The 23,481-nt window shown below is 40.4% G+C and overlaps 1 protein-coding gene across 1 annotated transcript in view; it reads left to right on the top strand.

The window, feature by feature from the left end:
- The window catches only part of abch1 (ATP-binding cassette, sub-family H, member 1), a 62,110-nt gene that overhangs the window by 29,698 nt on the left and 8,931 nt on the right, over positions 1-23,481 (top strand). Inside the window, exons 10-17 of the mRNA XM_059986141.1 lie at positions 405-505; positions 657-727; positions 1,277-1,326; positions 1,430-1,486; positions 2,684-2,754; positions 9,904-9,992; positions 11,958-12,061; positions 12,921-13,080. Of these exons, the coding sequence (XP_059842124.1) occupies positions 405-505; positions 657-727; positions 1,277-1,326; positions 1,430-1,486; positions 2,684-2,754; positions 9,904-9,992; positions 11,958-12,061; positions 12,921-13,080 (703 nt within the window). The remainder of the gene's footprint in view (positions 1-404; positions 506-656; positions 728-1,276; positions 1,327-1,429; positions 1,487-2,683; positions 2,755-9,903; positions 9,993-11,957; positions 12,062-12,920; positions 13,081-23,481) is intronic.

Here is a 23,481-nt window from a genome sequence, read left to right as displayed (position 1 = left end):
GGCTCTGTTATAGGGGTCAGACTGGACACACTGGAGGCTGTGGTAGAACAAAGGACCCTACAGAAAATCTTGGCAATTCTGGACAGTGTTTCTCACCCTCTGCAAGCCACCTTGGCTGATCAGAGGAGCAGTTTTAGTAATATACTGAGGCAACTGTGCTGCTCCAAAGACTGCCATATGAGGTCATTCTTACCTCGACTATTAGGCTCTATAATGAGTCAACCTATAGGTGAGGAAGTGATGACCTCCTCCTGTTAGACTATTTGAGGTAACTTTTTTTTTGTATTTTCTTACTTCTCTTGTATTATTTGTATATTTGTATATCTGTGCACTGTAATGCTACTGTGACACTGTAATTTCCTTTGGGATCAATAAAGTACCCATCTATCTATTATATCTTACAGTTTCATCTAAATCAGTCCGATGCTAATAAGGGCATAAAAGATGGGAAATACTGGGGTGCAATTGGCTTTGGAGCAAATTACACACAAGATATTCTCTTAAGGTAAATGACAAGTTCTGAAGGTATATTTATATTGAGGTTCTTATCAGGGCAATGTACTCATCATGGAAGAAGCAACTGGAAGTAAATCTAACACAGCTCTCTCTCAGGGACATGATGTGTGAATATGTGTTTGTGTCTGGTTTCCTCTTAGGGCAACTCAAAAGATGATTGACAACAGCACAATTAATGGAGATTCGATCCATGTCTGGCTGGATATGACAAGTAAGTCTGTAAAATGTTGTGTCTCTGTACACAGTGGTGAAGATTAATGTTAATATTGCCAGATGCATGAACACTTATTATTTCTCGTTTTCTTCCTAGACTTGGTTTGTCCAGAATCTTCATGCAAACTTAGTTTTTTTAATAAGTTATCAAATTCTTTATATATGTTTTCACAATCAGAAATTCTGTTATCATTATAAAATCAATTATTTTTGGATTAATTGCCTCAGTGAGTCCTTTGTTGGTGATTTGGACAATTTTCCTTCTCTCAGAAACCACCTCTCAACAAAGGCAATGATGGAATTCTTCATCACCTTCAGTGCATCAGCACTGGTCTGACTAGAAATGAAAAATTGAGTTTGAAGATTATACTCTCAAGTATGACAGAGCAATGATCCCTACTCTTTTGTATTGTTCTTCAATATGGATAACTCTTGCAGTTACCTTAAAGCATTCAGATTTTCCAGGGTCGCTGCATGTCAGGCATCATTGTTGCCTGGTGGGGGTAGGGATACAGGTTGGTTGCCTTATATGTTCATTTACTTTCAGATGAACAAATCACACTCACCATTGAACAAAAGCTACGGGAAGCTTATGAGGTATCTTTTGAAGAAGCATTTGTTCAATTTATCAGACTTCTCATCATTTAGTCTGACTACATTTTTCAAAATGTGAATTATACTTCTGAATGTTTTATTATAGGGTTTTGTTAAGGACTGCCTGTACAATTTCTCAAATGTAGCTGCTCCTCCTATAAAGGTAAACACAACAACCTTTCTAACTGTTTGCTTCATTTGGATCAGCTAAAATTGAATGTGTCCCAGGCATGGTCTGTAAATAAGGATGACCTGATAATTTAATCTTTTCTTAATGTCTAAAGAGGTTTACCTGACCTTTAATACACAAGGAATCAACATGTCACTTATTTAACCTTCTCAGTAGGAGTAAGAATGTTTCTGAGTATTTTGTATTAATCTTTATAAATCTCTTTGTTTTCATGCCATCTAGTCTCATATCAAACTATCTGCTGAATTAATGCTCAATAGCATCTGCCACCTTCAGAAGTACCAGCAAACCCCACCCCTCCAAATCTACTTAAAATTTGCTCATTTGCAAACTGTGTTAGCAAGTAGCCATGCAATTAGTATACATTCCTCCTCTCTCACGTTTACTGTCCCTGTACCTTCTGGCAGCACCACAGGTCCAGGTCCTCACTTAGGGTTTTGTTTTTCATGAAATTTCAAATGCAGCCTTGAGAACATCATTTTACCCATGCAAGTGACCCTACAATATTGTGACTGATGCATAAGATGTTTTATTGTTTTCTCTCCCATGTTATGGTGCTCTGAACACTGCCATGAAGAGGACAGTCTTGGTGTTGGACACAATTTCCATTTGCAATCTTTGAATATTTCAGCTATTTAATTCAAAAGGTCAATTGTGTTTGTGGCTGGATTGTGATTGTTGGCGGCAGTATAAGGCACTTCAGTTGAGCCAACTCCTTCATTTCTACGCCTGATAATTTTCCAGTTTGAGCCAATGAATATTCAAGAGAATTCCAGACGGCAGTGATATTGGAATGAACATGTGCATTTTAATGGCCGCCCCCCCCACACTAAGATCAGCAAGTAACACCACTCCTGATCTAGACTTGAAACTCTCTCTTCTATCACCGCTTGGCATTACACAGCGTACATCACTCCATTTCCTGTTAGGAATTCTGCTGTCATAAGCATTAACAGTAAAAGAGTAACCTTCACATGAAAACCAGTTTAACTGTTCACCTTACCAATATTTAAAAACTGAGACCCTAATAGTGTTTGTGTTGAAAATGAAATATGAAGGAAAACATTTATTGTGGCCAATTTTTTAAAAATGTGTCAGCCAAAAATTTAACATGAGAATGTAACCATACACAATGCATATCACTTGACAAAATTATTTGTTTTATTGCAGATTGAAAAGCCAATATATGGGCATAAACATTCAGATTTTACAACATTTATTGCTCCTGGTGCAATCTTAAGGTAAATTTTTAAATCAGAGTTATCGCTACATTTTACAGAAAAATGATTATGTTGCTCAAAATAGCAAAAGAATGACTTCATTATCTGAATAATATTTGAATAGAAACTGGATATAATCTGGCAAAGGAATATAGATTAAGTTCTTAGAGATTATAAAATAATGCATTCCCCCCCCCCCCACCCCAATTCCAAATTCCCCCACTAGGGACAGCTTGCATTGGCCAATTAGCCTACCAAGCAATTGTAGGAAAAAACAGGATAGTAGGGAACTCGGTTATCAGAGGGTTTGGGAATCAGGTGTGTACCGACAAGGAGTCTCATGCAGTGTGTTACCTACCAGAAGCACGAGTAGGAGACCTCCCTGGATGAGTGGATAGTCCCCCGGCCAGAGCTGGGGTAGATCCAGTAGTAATTATCCACATCAGAGCAAATGACATAGGTGAGGGCAGGCTGTCAGTTCCGCGAGAGAAATTTAAAAAGTTAGGTGGAAAGCTTAGGGAAAGAACTGACCAGATGGCCTTCTCAAAAGTTCTGCCTGTGCTACATGCCAGTCCGGGTAGGATGGAGGAGGTTAGAAGATTTAATGGGTGGCTCAAATCATGGGGAGGGTTAGAAGAACATAGATTTATGGGACATTGGGGCACCTTTCAGGGCAGGTGGAACCTGTACCGCTGTGATGGGTTGTATTTGAACCAGGCGGGGTGGAGGGGCACTAATGTACTGGGCAGGCATATACTTCAGTTAGTTGAGGACTGTTTAAACTAGGGAATGAAGGAATGGGGGGGGGGGGCAGGGAACTTAGAACAGGCCAGGCTCAACTATTTAAACATCAAAGTGGAGAATAACACGTCAGGACATCAACTGATTATAGGCTTCAAAAATATAAAAATGGGTCAGTAATAGACTAAGCCTGTGTAAATGCAAGAAGTATTAAGAATTAAAAAAAGAGCTGGAATTATATACAAGTGCATATAAGGATGATATAATAGCAATAAATGAAACCTGGCTGACCTCAAAAGGTGTATCACCTCAAAAGATGGTGATATACTTTACTGAGGAAGAATAGGCAAGATCTTGAATGTGGAGGAGTTACCCTGTACGTAAAATAGAACTTAAAAATCAGGCTGCTTATGATAGGAGATGAATTGAGACTTAGTGAAGATATCTGGGTGAGAATTGAAAGCTATAAGAATAAAGGAAAATTATTAGGTGTATGTTATAGACGCCCCCCCCCCCCGAACCCCCAATGCTGCAAGTGATTTTAAAAAAAACAAATCTATCAAAGTATTAGAAAAGCAAGTTCTGAGGGTGATGTTATAGTTTTGGGAGACATAAATTTCCCAAATTTTGAGCAAGATTAATGGATTACAGAAAAGTCAATTCATTGAGTTATTAAATGATTGGCTTTTGACCCAGTAGGTAAATGCACCAACAAGAGGGGAGGCTTGTCTAGATTTGATATTCTGTCACAATCAGGACAGAATTTTGATTATGGAAGTTGTTGTGTCTTTAGGAACAGGCAATCATAACATTGAAGTTTTTTGGGAGACTGTATCGATAAAAACCAAAAGACATTAATTAAATTGAATTTCGGAAAGGCAGAGTTTGTGCAGATGTGGCAAAGACTTCAGAAGATAAAATGGAAGGAACTGCTTGACATTGAGTCAATTGAGGAACAATAGTGTTGATTTAAAGAGGTCATACATGCAGCGCAGGAAATGTTCATACCCAAGGTCAAGAGAAGCAATAAAAACAACAGATCACCTACATGGATAAATAAAGGTATACATAAAAATTATTGAAGAAAAGACAGCTGTGTAAAGAATACAGAAAAATTAGCAATACCTGTATCATTAACCGTAGGGCATACAAAAATATGAGAGCTATAGTCAAGAAGGAAATTCGGATTGCCAAAAGGTAGGTTGAGAAGGATATTGCTGATAATGCTAAGACTGACCCCAAGAAATGTTGTCAATACTTTAATAGTAAAAAAAAAGTAAAGGAGGAAGTTAAGGGTATTAGGAATAATAGTGGGCTTATGTAGAGAAGGACACAGTAAGTACTCTTAACTCATATTTTGCTGAAGTATTCACCTGTGAAGATGTTAGCAATATGCCAGGAAATGTAGAGAAAAATAAGGTTGTTTTAAGTGACTTAGAGATCTTAGAAAGTGAACTGCTTCAGCTGAAAAGGCTGAAAGTTAATAAATCTCCAGGGCCAGACAACATATCTCCAAGGATACTTAAAGAGGACTGTGATTATATATATAAACCCCTAACATGTAGTTTCCAGAAGTCATTGAAAACTGGTGAAATCCCCAAGGACTGGAAATGGGTTAACGTTGTCCCAATATATAAGATGGGTGACCGCACTGACCCTGGTAACTATAGATCAGTAAATTTAAGGTGTATCATAATGGAATTATTAATTAAAAAAGAGATTGAAAAGGCATGTTAGCAGAAAGCCAACATGGGTTCAGAAAAAGGAAATCATGTTTTACTAATATGCTGGAGTTCTAGGAAAAGGCAACTAAAATTTGTGATAACAATAGAACGGTTGATATCATTTACTTGGACTTTCAGAAGGCTTTTGACAAGTTATTTCACAAGAGGTTAATAATCAATTTACAGGAGGTAGGGTTTCAGGGTAAGGCAAATGGGTACAGGATTGACTCGAACTGAAAACAACGAGTTATGGTGAGGGGATCATTTTCGCATCTAGAAGATGTTAAAAGTGGGGTTCCTCATAGATCAGTTTTTGAGCAGCTGCTGTTTTTAATTTACATTAATGATTTGGATAAGCACATAACAAATAAACTAGTAAAGTCTGCAGGTGACACAAAATTAGGGGGTTGGGCTGATAATATTCAAGGAGCAGAATCAATACAGTTAGATCCAAACAAAACACAGATGTGGCAGATAAAATTTAATGTAAGTAAATGCAAAATACTACATGTAGGAAGTAGAAATATTAGATATACAGTGCTTATAAAAAGTATTCACCCCTTTGGAAGTTTTCATGTTTTATTGTTTTACAACATTGAATCACAGTGGATTGAATTTGACTTTTTTGACATCAATCAACAGAAAAAGACTCTCATATTAAAGTGAAAACAGATCTCTACAAAGATTTGTAAATTAATTAGAAATATAAAACACAAAATGAGTGATTGCATAAGTATTCACCCCCTTTAATATGACAAACCAAATTATCACTGGTGCAGCCAATTGGTTTCAGAAATCACATAATTAGTTAAATAGAGACCACCTGTGTGCAGTCAAGGTGTCTCAATTGATTGTAATAAAAATACACCTGTATCTGGTGAGTCAGTATCCTGGCAAAAACTACACCAAAGAACACTCTAAGCAACTCTGTGAAAAGGTTATTGAAAAGCACAAGTCAGGAGATGGATACAAGAAAATTTCCAACTTACTGAATATTCCTTGGAGTACAACTAAGTCAGTCATCAAGAAATGGAAAACATATGACACAGCTGTGAATCTGCCTAGAGCAGGCTGTCTTCAAAAACTGAGTGACTGTGTAAGAAGGGGATAAGGGAGAGAGGTCACCAAGAGACCTGTGGCAATACTGGAGGAGTTACAAGTTTCAGTGGCTGAGATGGGAGAAGCTGTACATACAACAACTGTTGTCTGGGTGCTTTACCAGTCACAGCTCTAAGGGGACAATGGTAAAGAGAAAGTCACTGTTGGCTGAAGGAAAGTTCTATGGTCTGATGAAGCCAAAATTGACCTTTTTGGCCATCAGACTAAATGCTATTTTTGGTGTAATGTCCTGGAGTGGGCAAGTGAGAGTCTGGACCTCAAGCCAATTGAGAATTTGTGGCTGGACTTGAAAGGGCCTGTTCAGTGATGATCCCCATGCAATCTGACAGAGCTTGAGCAGTTTTGTAAAGAAGAATGGGGGGAAAATTGCAGTGTCCGGATGTGCAAAGCTGATAGAGACCTATCCACACAGACTCAAGGCTGTAATTGCTGCCATAGGTGAATCTACTAAATACTGACTTGGAGGGGGTGAGTAATTATGTAATCAATTATTTTTGTGTTCAACAATCATAATAAACAGACTAATTTGTAGAATTTTTTTCCATTGATTAGTGTCAAAAAAGCACTGTGATTCTGTAAAACAATAAGACATTAAGACTTCCAAGGGGGTGGACACTTTTTAAAGGCACTGTAAATATACAATGTGGGTGTCTTAAGTTAGGGAGTGCACTTTATGAGAAGGATTTGGGCATCCTGGCAAGCTCATCACTTAATATCTAGACAATGCACAGAAATGATTAGGAAGGCTAATATACTGTTGGGCTGTATAATGTGCTCATAGAGCTCTTGTCTAGAGACATTCTTCTTAAACTATATAATGTGCTTATGAGGTCACACCTTGAATACTGTGTACAATATTGGTTTCCATGTTCTGCGAGGGATGTGAAGGCACTGGAGAGAGTTCAGAGACTCATTCCAGATCTGCAGTGTATGAGCAATGAAGAAAGACTGAAAGAATTAAATATGTTTAGCCTAAGTAGATGTAGAATGACAAGAGACATGATAGAAGTGTTCAAGATCATTACAGGTATAAGTAAGGTATAATGGTATAATGCCAGCTGCTACTTCAAAATTAATCCATCAATGAGGACACAAGGGCTGTAGGTGGAGAGACTGGTTAAAGGGAGATTTCAGACTAACATCAGGAAGCATTTCTTTACACACACAGTTGTGGACACATGGAACAAACTACGTACCTAGTTGTGTGTTTGGGAGTAGTACCTCAGAGACTTCCAAATCTAAACTCGATAGCTACTTCAGCACATTATGTGAATTTGATTTGGCAAGCTTTGATGGGCTGGACAGCATGTTCTTGTCAAAAACTCTCATCTGTTCAAGGCAAATGCAGTTACAGAGAAAAATGCAAACCTCACAATGACAGTGCCTGAGGTGAAGATCACAATAAATAAGATAGCAGCTCCACTAGTTACACAACCATGACATCTTTTAAAATAAAGTATTTTTTGATTGGCAGCATTGTGGAGGGGAAGTGCTTTGAGGGTGCTTATCAAATATTGACATTCTAGTTCAATTAATTGGAGGGGCAAACACTAAATATACAATCCATGGAAGTAAAATGCAGCCAATTTCACCTGACTATTCCTGCAATCTCATGTACAGTATGTTGCTTTCAGATAAAATGGTTATTCATTTCCACTCTTCTACTTCTAAAGTGGGATGCCTCTTTATTTTATGAGGCAGCAAACAAACACTGCGTATGTAAACACTCCAGCCATTCTCGTAGTTCCAAAACCCTGCTCTTGCTTTTTATTCTTTTCCATAGACGTTGCCTGGCCTGTAAAGTTCCTCCAGCATTTTGTGTGTGTTGCCCTGTTCTTGTTCCCTCAGCAAATTACAAAACAAAATATGAAGCACCCAAACTAAAATAAGCTTTCAAAAGTTCAAAGGTTTAGAGGTATGCATGCTAGCATAGAAAGAAAACGTTATTATGGGGAAAACTACTGCAGTTACAGGATCAGGTTTGGTGGCATTCATGATTAAGAATCCCAGTGCTGCCAGTCAGTGGCTCAGAACAGTTAACTTCTTCCCAAAATAGAACACAGTGATTTAAAAATAATTGTATTCATGTGGACTTGTGCCCCAATGTCAGTGCTCCTCTACAAACCTCTGAGCTCCTCACTCTTCTGATTCTCACTTTTTACAAAACCTGATTTTAATCATTCTTTCCAGCTGTCTGAGCCCTGGAATTTTTCCTTGAGACTTCACCTCTCAATTTCCTTCTCCTTTAAGACACTCCTTAAAATCTTTTTTGGCACTACTTTTGGGATTTTGTTTCGATGTCTCAACATGTGACTTGATCAGACTTTCGTAACACACCTGTGAAATACTAGAACAGTTTTTCTACATTGAGGATGCTACATTGAAGATGTTGTTGGTATAATAGTCATGACGCCGATCACCTGTCTTTTTCCGAACTTTAGGAAGATTGTATGGAAAAAGTGAAGTGTTGTAGTTAGATTATTTTCTGAACAACAGAAGCTAAGTCATAGTATCCATTTGAATTACAGTTCAAAGTACATTTATTATTGAAGTATGTACAGTATACTAAATAGAATCTTTTTACAGGCAGCCATGAAACAAAGAAATCCAGTAGAGCCCATTTAAAAACAAGAGGCTGTCAAACACCCAGTGTGGGGGGGGGGGGGGAGGGAGGGGGGAAAGAACAAATCATGCAAGTAATAAAAAGTAAAGTTCACAAAATTGAGTCCACAGCCATGAAGGCAGTTCATCGCTGCAGCCGGCCTAGGAGCCTATTAGTTGCAGGCCACAGCTTCACTTCAGGACAGAAATGATAGACCTCCCCGAGCAGCAAGCTGAACACAGGCATGTCCCTCGCCTCTTACCCCTCACCCCACACAACCCAACCTTTTCAATCTGGCCCTGCCTATAAATCCAGCTAAACATCAGCTCATTCCTCGCTTCAGGCCCTGGCCCCACTGCGCCGCCACAACCACACAGCCCTTCTGAGACACCAGTTCACCAGATCCCCTGAAGTGCCACAAAAATGCCAGGTTGCACAGGCAGTTCAAAAACACAATTCTGAAAAGGAAGCTATAGGCTATTGATGGCAGTGATATTGTCCATAAAGAGTGTGATCAATAGTAATTTGTTTGCTGCCAGTAAAGCATTGCTGTATCCTGCCAAAGCCATCTTTAAAGGCATAGGTTTATCTTCCCTCACTCATCAGCTCCAGTGAATAGTGTACTTCAATCCCTTTATTTCTTAGTGTCTCCTCATGAGAAGTATATATTCTCTCAGAAAGCTTGCTGCTATTTCATCTCAATATTTTGGCTTGGCTCACTAGTTGATCATCAGTGTGAACATTAGCCATGTTCTAATTGTTCCCCACCACCAGCTTGCTACTGAGGTAACGTGGGAGTTTCTGCTCTATAACTTCCTGGCAAAAACTCTGCATGCAGCCCTTTCTGACTTGTTTTACCTACTTCTCCGAGGTAGATTTATGTTGCCATTTGAAGAAAATTATATTTTTAATGTCTGTATGTTGCAGAGAATGCATTCAAAACACTATCATCATAATAATGACGGGTCTATTTTAAATTTTCAGCATCACTTTCTTCTTGGCCCTTGGGCTGACTACACTTTCCTTTGTAATTGAGCGGAGAGAAGGCTTAATGGACAGGGGCTGGGTTGCAGGTTTGTGCATTGTCATTTTTATCACAAATTAACATCCTGAGCAAACAATGATTTCTAATTATGTCACTTAGCAGATGACAATCACTTGGTGTAAAAGTCCTAGTAATTACCTCTGACAGGATCTGCATATGTAATTATTTTTAACCAAGTAACCACAATGAAATCTTCTGAGCATCTCTCCCTCCATTTCGCATGTGGTTCCCATGAAGCTGGCAACCACACTGTGAGGGCTGTGTTTTTATGCGACTTACAAACCGTTGAAAAAGTCTGACACTTTACTAACACTGTACAGGAGTGTAGGTCACATGCAATAGAGCCAATACATTTTTAATAGAAGGTGAATTAAATCCCAATTGAAAAGTACAATCAACACACACAAAATGCTGGTGGAACACAGCAGGCCGGGCAGCATCTATAGGGAGAAGCACTATTGACGTTTCGCGCTGAGACCCTTTGTCAGGACTGAAACATTGACAGTGCTTCTCCCTATAGATGCTGTCTGGCCTGCTGCATTCCACCAGCATTTTGTGTGTGTTGCTTGAATTTCCAGCATCTGCAGATTTCTTTGTGAAAAGTTGTTATGTGTTATGTTGTAAGCTAAAGAAACATTGGTTTCCTTCTCCTCTATATCCTGATATAGGCAGTTCTACTAGCACTATTTACCACACAGTTTCACCTAGTTTTAGTCCCAATAATTTAGTAAATTGGATTGTTTGGTTAATTTGGAACATTGAATGTAGTTGCAATTATTCAATTAAGATTGGGATTCAATACACAAAATGGAATGAATTTGATTGTTCTCCAGAGCCAACATTCATGGATGAAGTGTACTTCAAGTGGTTAATATCAATATCCATTTTGACAATACTGCTGTAAGCCACTCTCACCCATTGGGCAATGAAGACTCCACATTAAAGTTTTGTATATTACAAAGCAGAGTGTTAATCTAGTTATCTATCTTGATTATGCCTGACCAGTTGAGTTCCTCAATCACTTTCTGAGTGTCATCCTGGATTTCCAGCATCTACATAATCTCTGGTGTTTTTGAATGCCAAACTCTGTTGAAATACATTTGTAGGCTGTAACCATATATAGCATGGTCATTTAATTGATTTTTAAAATAATTCAGCATTATCTTGAACAAAATTAAATTTTAACTTTGATTAAACAGATGGCTGTATAACCCATTCCGTACTGTCTGTCCATCCCTGGTCTTGATAGGGTGGATATGGTGGGATTTCTCCTCTTTTTTAAGAATCTAAAACTAGGAGTCAATGTTTTAAAAATAGAAGAGACACGAGATTGTAGATGCTGGAATCTGGAGCAACAGAAACTGCTGGAGAAATTCAGCAGGTCAAGCAGCATCTGTGGGAGGAAAGGAATTTTGCCAGCATCCTGGGGAGAGACTCTACATCAGGCTCATTTAACACTGAACTCTTTATCTCAGTGTTGTGTGTTATTCTGAACTCTTCTTCAAAGTGCGAGGAGAGGGAACAGGGGAGAAAAAGATAGTGAACAGAAGTTGGGGTTTGACAACAATTCCATAGTCGATGGGAATTCAAAGCTGAAATTGTAATAATCAGATCTGCCCTGATCCGAATAGCGAAGCAAGCTCAAGGGCCCGGCAGCTTACTCCTGTGCTGTAAACATTTGTTCACAATGAATCTATTCAGTTATTTTCCTGCTCACAGTTCATTTCCTTTAACAGCAAAGAAACACGAGTAAGGCAAATGAAGTACATGCAAGCAAACTTTACATTATTTTTGAAGCAGGTAATATGAATAAATTAAACATGTGTATTTGAGGATGCAGTGAGAATATACAGTACAGGTTGGGATAACAGATTATATTACTGGCTTAAGGTAACAATTCAGTAATATTCTGCTTGCTATTAATATTTTGTGGGAATGAGCACTTATTTTGTACTTAAGTTATTTGTGTATATTTTCTCCTTTCTTTGTGCAGGTGTCCGTTCTCTTGAGGTAATATTGGCTCATACTATTTCCCAGCTGGTGACAATGACTGTTCAGATAATATTGTTACTCATCTTTACATTCCTCATATTCAAGGTCAGTCCTCTGCTTTCCTGCAAATTTTTCAAGTAGGATATTATTGAAGCTACAGTTTTTCAAAATGAGTAGAAAGAAAATGTTTTGCTTGGCTGGATATTAGTCTCAGAGAGGCTTGAAATGTGGAGTTAAAATTATCCCACCACCCTCAGCCCCTACTAATGATTATTTACTGAAGGATGCCGCCGTGTGTAATTAATGATTTTAAAGGAGTGTGCAGATTATAAGTCTTATTGCCACACTACAAAGCAAGTGAGCGGAATAAATCAGCTGATGTACACACTGACATTTCCCCTCGCTCCAAGAAGGTAATTCCAACAGAACACCTGAGATTGGAAAGTGGAAGTGAAGGGAAATCTGGGCTGAATCTGCTTTCACTGTTCCATAGTCCCTTAAATTCATGTGACTATCTTATTTTCCCAATTCACCAGGCTTGCAAATTATTTTTAAACTGCATTAAAGCCACAAAACAAGGGGCAAGTATTTATCACTAAATTACCAGCAATGTAAAAATTCCTATATTTTAGTACAAATGGCTCTAAAGTTCTGCTTTGTTCAGCCAGCTCATCATCATGTGATGAACTTAAAATGCTTAATTTTAAACATTCAAGCAGTAATTACAAATTGCATTCTCAAGGAAGATATTAGCAAGACTGGGGTACTATCTTGCTAATGTTTTCCCTGATCTTAAAATGTAAATTGGCAAATTGCAATTACCATCCCAACTTGTAATTATGCCTCTGTATATATCTCTTCAAATACAAAGGTGAAGGAAATAAGGTGAATAAAAACACTGGTTCCTTGTTTAACAAAAGACACAGGTAAACAACTGATTTATTTTTTGTTCCTCTTGTTGAAGATTCCCAATGAAGGATCCTTACCACTGCTGGTAATACTCATTTTACTGCAGGGCATCATTGGAATTTCACTGGGTCTTGTCATCTCAGCTGCATTTGATGATGAGCAATCAGCAACCCAGGTTGCACTGGGCATCTTCTATCCTGACATTGTACTTAGCGGTGAGTGTGTACTTTAGTTAAGTAGGATTTAATTAGAATGAGCTCACAAACTGCTGACATGTCGTAATTTAATAGAATCCTAAAGTTCAGCCAAACAATGTAAGAGACTGCAATGAAGGTGGCAGGTCATCATCCCTTTCACTCAAAGTAGCTTCCACCAAAATACGACTTTCAAAAAGGATAGGGTCCACCTTATTTCAGTTCAGAAATCATCATTGCAGTCATTCCCAGGGCTCAGTGGCCTTGTCCACACAGCTTGTCGTCACCTTGTCCAAAATAAGACATTCGTCTCTTCCTGATAGTCTACATTATTTCCTGTTTTGTTTCTGGTATTCTCCATGTGTTGCTATTTTACTTTCCTGTTGTGTAACCCTTAAACAATTTCACCAGTCTTCTCAACATTTCCCAGGAAGTCTTTTCTTTTGCAGTTCTAATTAACTGTTCGCCAGACTGAGACTACACCAAATTTAACAGAGGTACATCTTGGAGTTCCTGCATTGCCTTTCAGCACTGTGTTCATGAAAACAATTCCACATGGATCAAAGATGGAACTTGTTTTTATTTAGCAACTCTGCATTTGACTCCTCTCACCCTTTAAGTAACAAGCTGTGATATTCACATTACGATACCAGAGTTAGATACATCTTCAGCTTGCAAGCAGATACTAAAATACCTCAATTGAGTGGTAACTCAGGGATATCACATTGTAATACAAGCCATTTTTTGGTATTTAATAACTAACTTACATTGATGTAATTTTTTCTGACATTCAAGGAACAAAGTCAACATACTTTGTAGTACTACAAGACCTGGCTTTGAAAATCTGCAAACACAAGGAAATCTGCAGATGCTGGAAATTCAAGCAAAACACACAAAATGCTGGTGGAATGCAGCAGGTCAGGCAGCATCTATAGTGAGAAGTGCTGTCGTTGTTCTGGGCTGAGACCCTTCGTCAGGACTAACTGAAAGGAAAGATAGTAAGAGATTTGAGAGGGGGAGGGGGAAAATGCAAAATGATGGGAGAAGACCAGAGGGGGTGGGGTGAAGCTGAAAGCCAGAAAGGTGATTGGCAAAAGGGATACAGAGCTAGTGAAGGGAAAGGATCATGGGACGGGAGGCCTAGGGAGAAAGAAAGTCCCAGTAAAAATTCTGTTAGTTCCTTCTGAAGTATGTGTTCTCTGCACATTGTGACACTGAGGATTTAGCACAGAGGCAGTGGATGTTTTTATTAGAGAATGGTAGCCTTGAGCTCTCGTCTGTATTGAAGACTTTAACAATATAATGAAAGTAGATGCCGAAGAATTGAGTATTGACACAAGTTCCAAGTCACAAGATGTGGAAATCTGATTATACAACTAGAAGTACAGTTTGTAAGGTAGTGCAAACTGTTTAAATGCCACAGTGTCTTGCTTTTGAGAAATAATGCAGAAGATATGAGACCTCAGTGACTTGATGGATAAGTGTGTCCCTTATTGCTCCTGTAAATCCATTGCTAAATTTTGAAGTCACTTTTCATGATATAAGTAATGTGGCAGCCGATTTGCTTGTAGTAAGCTTTCACAAACAGCAATGAACTGAATCCTCAAGACTTTGGTTTAAAGTTGGCTGAGAGGTTGATATTGGCAAGACCACACTGGAGATGCCTTTCATTTCAAAAATAGATTTTATTGGAAATAAACAAAGGAAGAAACTGTGCAAAAATGTATACAATACAAATACAATACTTTATTGTCAGCAAACAATTGATACTAGAGTGTACAATCATCAGTGATATTTGTTTCTATGCTTCACGCTCCCTAAAGTACAAATCGAAGTAAATATAATAAAAAATTAAATTATAAATCATAGTTAGAAAATAGAAAAGGGAAAGTAAGGTAGTGCAAGTCAGGTCTGGATATTTGGAAGTTACGGCCCAGATCCGGGTCAGGATCTGTTCAGCAGTCTTATCACAGTTGGAAAGAAGCTGTTCCCAAATCTGACCGTACGTATCTTCATGCTCCTGAACCTTCTCCTGGAGGGAAGTGGGACAAAGTGTATGCAGTCATGGGTCAATATATTCAGTAGTGTAAACTTAATTTTTCAAAAGGGAGAAACAAACATAGCACCACTGGAGTTGGGCTGTGTGGACACTATGCTGCTTCTGGTGTCCCCGGACTGGGGGCTGGTGGCCTCTTTTGACCCTGGTTTCCCGGAGTTGGGGGAAGCTGAATTTCTCCCTTGCCCAAGGGCAGTTAAGTGATTTAAGACAAAAGCTTTTAAATAATATTTAAGAAATTGTCATAAAACTTGTCACTAGCACAAAGGAGTTGTAGCGAATTGGAACATGGGAATCTTTGTGTGTTGCACATCTACCTCTAAGCTGGTCACTATCTGTCCAGCTGGTGAACAGTAATTTTGTTATTTGTACTTTGACATCAACAACACTCTGAATTTGTTGCTGATACCACAGCATATACTTACTCAACACAATGGGTGGACATTTTAAATGTTAGAGTAGCTGAAGAGAAGGGAAGTTAGTCATAGCCTGCCATACATAATTAAATTATTTGCCTACAGCACAGCAGTTCTATGTGTGCAAGTATTTGTGAAAGTAAATAATAAAACCAAGTACACAAAGGAGTGGCTGGCAAGCTGTTTACACCATTCAGACATTACCTTTTGACCCGAGCAATGGTAAGTGACATACAGCAGGATTCTAGTTCTGGGCAGAAAATTATTAGTCGGGAGTCCCTTGTATGGTTTCTCTTTGTGTTTCTTTCTTACCAGATTCTGTCATCTGCAGCCCTTTATTGCAATCTCCAGCCTTCCCTCTCTCACCTGCACGACAATATCTGTGGAAAGTAGACTTGCAGACTGAGTAAGGATAATAGACAATAGGTGCAGAAGTAGACCATTCGGCCCCTCGAGTCTGCACCGCCATTCTGAGATCATGGCTGATCATTCACTATCAATACCCAGTCCCTGCCTTGTCCCCATATCCCTTGATTCCCCTATCCATCAGATATCTATCCAGCTCCTTCTTGAAAGCATCCAGAGAATTGGCCTCCACCGTCTTCCGAGGCAGTGCATTCCACACCTCCACAACTCTCTGGGAGAAGAAGCTCTTCCTCAACTCTGTTTTAAATAACTGACCTCTTATTCTCAATCCATGCCCTCTGGTACTGGACTCTCCCAACATCTGGAACATATTACCTGCCTCAATCCTATCAAATCCTTTAATTATCTTAAACGTTTCAATCAGATCCCCTCTCAATCTCCTCAATTCCAGCGTGTACAAGCCCAATCTCTCCAATCTCTCTGCGTAAGACGGTCCTGCCATCCCAGGAATCAACCTAGTGAACCTACGCTGCACTTCCTCAATTGCCAGAATGTCCTTCCTTAAACCTGGAGACCAAAACTGTACACAATATTCCAGGTGTGGTCTCACCAGGGCCCTGTACAAATGCAAAAGAACATCCTTGCTCTTGTATTCAATTCCCCTTGTAACAAAGGCCAACATTCCATTTGCCCTCTTCACTGCCTGTTGCACTTGCTCATTCACCTTCATTGACTGGTGAACTAGGACTCCTAGGTCTCTCTGCATTTCTCCCTTACCTAACTCGACACCGTTCAGACAATACTCTGCCCTCATGTTCCAGCTTCCAAAGTGGATAACTTCACATTTATTCACATTGAATGACATCTGCCAAGTATCTGCCCACTCACTCAGCCTGTCCAAGTCTCCCTGTATTCTCCTAACGTCCTCTTCGCATGTCACACTGCCACCCAGTTTAGTATCGTCAGCAAACTTGCTGATATAGTTTTCAATGCCCTCATCTAAATCATTGACATAAATCGTAAAGAGCTGTGGTCCCAATACAGAGCCCTGTGGTACCCCACTAGTCACCTCCAGCCAGTCTGAGAAACACCCATTCACTGCTACCCTTTGCTTTCTATCTGCCAACCAGTTTTCTATCCATGTTGAAACCCTGCCCCCAATGCCATGAGCTCTGATTTTACTCACCAATCTCCTATGTGGCACCTTATCGAATGCCTTCTGAAAATCTAGGTACACAACATCCACTGGTTTACCCTCGTCTAACATCCTTTTTACACCCTCAAAAAAAACTCCAACAGATTAGTCAAGCATGATTTGCCCTTGGTAAATCCATGCTGGCTCAGCCTAATCCTATTTCTGCCATCTAGATGTGCCACTATTTCGTCCTTAATAATGGTCTCAAGCATCTTCCCCACGACTGACGTTAGGCTAACAGGGCGATAGTTCTCTGTTTTCTCCTTCCCTCCCTTCTTGAAAAGTGGGACAACATTAGCCACTCTCCAATCTTCAGGAACTGATCCTGAATCTAAGGAACATTGGAAAATGATTACCAATGCATCCGCAATTTCCTGAGCCACCTCTTTTAGAACCCTCGGATGCAGACCATCTGGACCCGGGGATTTATTAGCCTTCAGTCCTACCAGTCTACTCATCACAGTTTCTTTCCTAATGTCAATCTGTCTCAATTCCTCTGATATCTTATGACCCTGGCCCATCCATACATCTGGGAGATTGCTTGTGTCCTCCCTGGTGAAGACAGATCTAAAGTATGCATTAAATTCTGTTGCCATTTCCCTGTTTCCCATAACAATTTCTCCCAATTCATTCTTCAAGGGGCCAACATTGTTCTTAACTATCTTCTTTCTCTTCACATAGCTAAAAAAGCTTTTGCTATCCCCTTTTATATTCCTGGCTAGACTGAGCTCATAACTAAAAAAGCAATACAGAGAGAAAAAATCAGGTAAGATCTGCTGTTCCTTAAAACTTTCCCAATCATCTGTATTCCCACTCATCTTAGCCCTGTCATACTACTTTTTCTTTAATGCTATACAATCTCTGACTTCCTTTGTCAACCACTGTGGCCCCTTCCCCCTCTTTGAATCCTTCCTTCTCATTGGAATGAACTGCATTTGCATCTTTTGTATTATGCCCAAGAATATCTGCCACTGCTGATCCACTGTCTTTCCTGCCAGGGCATCCGCCCATTTAACTTTGGCCAGCTCTTCCCTCACGGCTCCGTAGTCTCCTTTATTTAATTGCAACACTGACACCTCTGACCTGCCCCTATCCCTCTCAAATTATAGATAAAAACTTGTTATGATCACTACTTCCTAATGGCTCCTTTACTTCAAGATCACTTATCAATTCCTGTTCATTACACATCACCAAGTCCAAAATAGCCTCGTTCCTGGTTGGCTCAAGCACAAGCTGTTCCAAAAATACATCCATTAGACACTCCACAAACTCCCTATCCTGGGGTCCAGCACCTACCTGATTCTCCCAGTCCACCTGCATGTTGAAATCTCCCATAACGACTGCATTACCTTTAGCACATGCCAATGTTAACTCCCTAATCAACTTGTACCCAATATCCACGCTACTGTTTGGGGGCCTGTACACAACACCCATTAGGGTCTTTTTACCCTTACTGTTCCTCAGCTCAATCCACACAGACTCTACTTCCCCTGTTCCCAAGTCACCTCTTGCTAAGGACTGAATCTCATTCCTCACCAACAGGGCCACCCCACCCCCTCTTCCCATATTTCTGTCTCTACGATAGCACGTATACCCTGGTACACTCAATTCCCAGGCCTAATCCCCTTGCAGCCATGTCTCCATTATCCCAACAATATCGTAGTTCCCCATTTTCGTCTGAGCTTCAAGCTCATCTGTCTTATTTCTGACACTACGCGCATTCAAGTATAGAACTCTTAGCCCATTCCTCCTCTCTTTGCTTAAAACACTGTCTACTGTACCTAACCCAGCTCCTTGAACTTCCATCGGGCAAATTGCACCCTGAATTTTGATGACCTTCTCAAGATCACCCAAACCTTGTACACATTTAACCCCATGCACCTTCTGACCAACCCTCTGGATCTGGATCCCTGCCCCCTGCACATCTAGTTTAACCCCCCCCCCCCCCCCCCCCCCGAGCAGCACTGGCAAACACTCCTGCAAGAATGTTAGTACCCCTCCGGTTCAGATGTAGACCATCCCTTCGAAACAGATCCCAATGTCCCTGGAACAAAGACCAATTATCCAAAAACCTGAACCCTTCCTTCCTGCACCATGCTCTCAGCCTCATATTAATGTGCATAATCATTCTATTCTTTGCCTCACTCGCACGTGGCACAGGTAGCAATCCCAAGATTGTCACCCTGGAGGTCCTGCCTTTCAGCTTCACTCCCAACTCCCTGAACTCTCTAAGCAGGACCCCCTCACTCACCTTACCTACATCATTGGTCCCTACATGGACCACTACATCTGGGTTCATGCCCCTGTTCTCAAGAATAGCCTGCACCCAATCTGAGATGTCCCGGACCCTGGCACCAGGGAGGCAACATACCATCCGAGATTCCCGATCTGCCCCACAAAATCTCCTAACTACCCCCCTGACTATAGAATCCCCTAAAACTATCGCTCTCTTCTCTTCCCTCCTCCCCTTCCTAGTTGAGGGTTCAACCTCTGTGCCAGAGGCAGGACCACTACAACTCATTCCTGGTAGGTCATCCCCATCAACAGTATCCAGTACGGTATACTTATTGTTAATGGGAATGGCCGCAGGGGTGCTCTGCTCTCTCTGCCTGCTCCCCCTGCCTCTCTGGACCGTCACCCATCTGCCTACTTCTTGGTTTTTTGGTGTGACTACCTCCTGATAACTCCTATCTATCTCTGCCTCCACCTCCCGAATGATCCGTAGTTCATCCAGCTCCTGCTCCAACTCCCTAACTCGGGCTGATAGGAGCCGCAGCTGGACGCACCTTTTGCAGGTGTGGTCATCAGGGACAACTGTGTTGACCCTGACTTCCCACATACTGCATACGGAGCACACCACTGCTCTGACTGTCTCCCCCATACCTGAACTGGATTAATAGAATAAGTCTAAAAATCACCTAGCGACCTTACCTTCTTCCCCTCAGCGAGCAATCACACAGGCTTACCGAAGCCCAGGACTCTGCTTCCACGGACTCCGCTGCCCGCTCTGACAAGAAGTCCTGCCTTTTAAAGTGCGCGCTCGACGCTGACGTCACTCGCGCCTGCGCAGTCCCCCCTCCTCCACAGGTATTGACCAGGTAGGCTTAAATCCTACCTGCACGGTCGAATTCTCTGAGCTCCCAGCTGAATCACAAGCTGTAACTTGCTCCCGATTCAAAATCGGGATGAGCTAAAAATCTGAAAAGAACAGTCTCATTTGCTGAAAAGGGTAGATCTGACCAAGTCAATGTAGCCTGTGTTATTATCACATCTAATGATTGTAACTGCTGAGAGAATTTATCAGACCCGTGAAGCAGAATGTGGACTGGAGATAGAAAAAGTGAGGAACAACGGAAGAGATGGAGAAGAGGATCCAGAGATGGAATTTTGTATTGAATATTGTCTTCAAAGCATTAGCAGTGCTAGCTTGTCTCTCAGATCCATTCAGATCCATGTGCATTGATACAGACCCTACAGTAGGTTGAAATTCACGAGTCAGTTTGCATAATTGCAGGTCCCAAAAGGATTAGGAAGATCATTCTCAGTTTCCCACTGTGGTCCGACTGGAGGGAGCACAACCTCTGTTCCTGACACTAATCTTGATCCAGATATTTGGAATTGCTCTTGTATTGACTCTCTGTACTAAGCTGTTCTTGGGCTGTAATTCAGATGAGTGATCAGAGAATGCAATGGAGTAAGTAACTTCATACTTTCACCATGATGAGGACAAAAGGAAACAACATTTTTGGAGTGGGAGGGGAAAAATCCAGTTCTTGTGATCCAGGTGTGTACCAGCAATGTCAGAAGAACAAGGAAAGAGGTTCTGCTGAGGGAATTTGAACAGATAGACTAAATTAAAACACAGAAATAAAAAGTGAGTAACCTTTAGACTGCAAATTGGCACAGTGTTAATAAGATTATAGAGTAAAAAATGTGTGGTTCAAAGATCGGTGTGGGAGAAGTGGGTTTAAATTCAAGGGACCTTGGTACCATTATTGAAAAAGGAGGGAGCTGATTTGATGGGACTGGCCCCACCTGAACCAAGGTCAAGGGGTCCTGGTGAATTGCTTAACCAAGGCTGCAGATAAGACTTTAATCTAAATATCTTGGTGGTTGGGGGGAGGTGTGGGTTTCAACAGCCTGGAAAAGTATGGATAAAGCAAGTCAAATCACTTTTATTGTCATTTCAACCATAACTGCTGGTACACTACATAGTAAAAACGAGACAATGTCTTTCAGGATCATGGTGTTACATGACACAGTACAAAAACTAGACTGAACTACATAATAAAAAAAACCACACAACACAACAACTGCACTAGACTACAGACCACAGACCTACCCAGGACTGCAAAAGGGAAGGGGAGGGCAGGTGAGATTATTGAACTCCCAGGATAAAAACAAAATAAGATTTTAAAAAAATTTAGAAAGGGAAAAGAATTTACTTTCAGGCAACATGGAGACAACATTTGAAGAGAGGGATGGTGAATACGGTCCTAATGGTGTTATATTTAAATGCACATCGTATACAAATAAAGCAAATGATCTTGCAGCACAGTTAGAAACTGGTAGGTATGATGTGGACAGCACAATACTTGTGGCCAAAGGAAGATCACGGCTGGTAGCTTAACATCCAAGGGTACACATAGTGTTGAAAGGACAGGCAGGTGAGCAGAGGGGGTAGCTATTGGTTAGAAAAAAATCATGAAATCAAATCCTTTGAAGAGGGGAAGTGCCACATGATCAGATGTACGTAGAATTCTTGTGGGTAATCTGATCCTGATGGGAGGTGTATACTGTATTGGCTTCAAATACAGTAACCAGAATATGAGGTACAGATTACAATGGGAACTAGAAAAGACACAAAAGGGCAATGTTTTCATGGTCATGGAGGATTTCGATATGCAGGTAAACTTTGAAAATCGGATTGGTGCTCGATCCCAACAGAAGGAATTTGGAGAATGCCTACGAGATGGCCTTTTAGAGTAGCTTGTGGTCAAGACCACTAGGGAAAAGGCAATTCTGGATTGGATATTGTGTAATAAATAAGATTTGATTAAGGAGTTTAAGGTAAAGGAACTCCTAGAGGACAGTGATTATAATATCAGTTTGAGAGGGAGAAACTAAAATCATTTGTATTGGTATCACAGTTGAGTAAAGGAATCTATGCAGGTGTGCGAGAGAAGTTGATTAGGAGGGGACATGAGCAGAAATGATTGCCAGAACAGCAATGGCTGGAGTATCTGGAAGGAACACTAAAGACATCAGATGATTTTATCCCAAAGAAAAAAGAGGAGAATGAGGCAACCATGGCTGACAAGGGAAATCAAAGACAGTATAAAAGCAAAAGAGAAGGCATAAAAAATATAGCAAAAATTTGTTGGAAGCTGGAGGTTTGGGAAGTTTTTTAAAAACCAACAGAAGGCAACTAAGAAGTATTGAGAGAAAAGATGAAATATGAAGGAAAGCTACCTAAGAATATAAAAGAGGATACTAAAAAGTTTTTTACAGATTTATAAGGAATAAAAGAGGCAAGAGTGGATATTGGACTGTTGGAAAATTATGCTGGAGAGTAGTAATGGGGACAAAGAAATGGAGGATTAACTTAGTAAGTGTTTTGTGTCAGTCTTCATTATGGAAGACACCACAATATGCCAGAAATTCAAGTGTCGGGGGGCAGAAGTGAGTGAAGTTGCTATTACTAAGGAGAAGGTGCTTGGGAAGTTGAAAGGTCTGCATATGGATGTCATCTGGACCAGATGGACTGACACCCCAGGGTACTGAAAGAGGTAGCTGAAGAGACTGTGGCGGCGTTAGTAATGGTCTTTCAAGAATCACTAGGTTCCAGAATGGTTCCAGAGAACTGGAAAATTAGAAATGCCACTCCACTCTTTGAGAGAGGCAAAAGACAGGAAATTATAAGCTAATTAGCCTGGCTTCAGTGGTAGGTAAGATTTTCAAGTCAATTATTAAGTATGAGGCTTCAGTTACTTGAAAGCACATGATAAAATGGGCTGAAGGCTTCCTTGAGGGGAAAGAACAGGCAGGATAGATAAAGGTGAGCCAATGGATGTTGGTTACTTGGATTTTCAGAAGGCTTTTGACAAGGTGCTGCACATGAGGCTGCTAAACAGGATAAGAGCCCATGGTATTACAGGAAAGATACTAGCAAAGACAGAGATTGACAGAATGGGAGGAGGCAAAGAGTAGGAATAAAAGGGGATTTTTCTGGTTGGCTGCTGGTGACTAGTGGTGTTATACAGGAATCAGTATTGGGACTGCTTTTCACTTTTTATGTCAATGATCTGGATGACTGAATTGATAGCTTTGTGGAAACATTAGCTGACAATACAAAGCTAGATGGAGGAACAGGCAGTGTTGAGGAAGCA

This window comes from Hypanus sabinus, chromosome 12 (assembly GCF_030144855.1).
Source record: "Hypanus sabinus isolate sHypSab1 chromosome 12, sHypSab1.hap1, whole genome shotgun sequence".
Taxonomy (NCBI): Eukaryota; Metazoa; Chordata; class Chondrichthyes; order Myliobatiformes; family Dasyatidae; genus Hypanus; species Hypanus sabinus.
The sequence above is the reverse complement of the archived record's forward strand: the minus strand, read 5'-3'. Positions and strand labels throughout refer to the sequence as shown.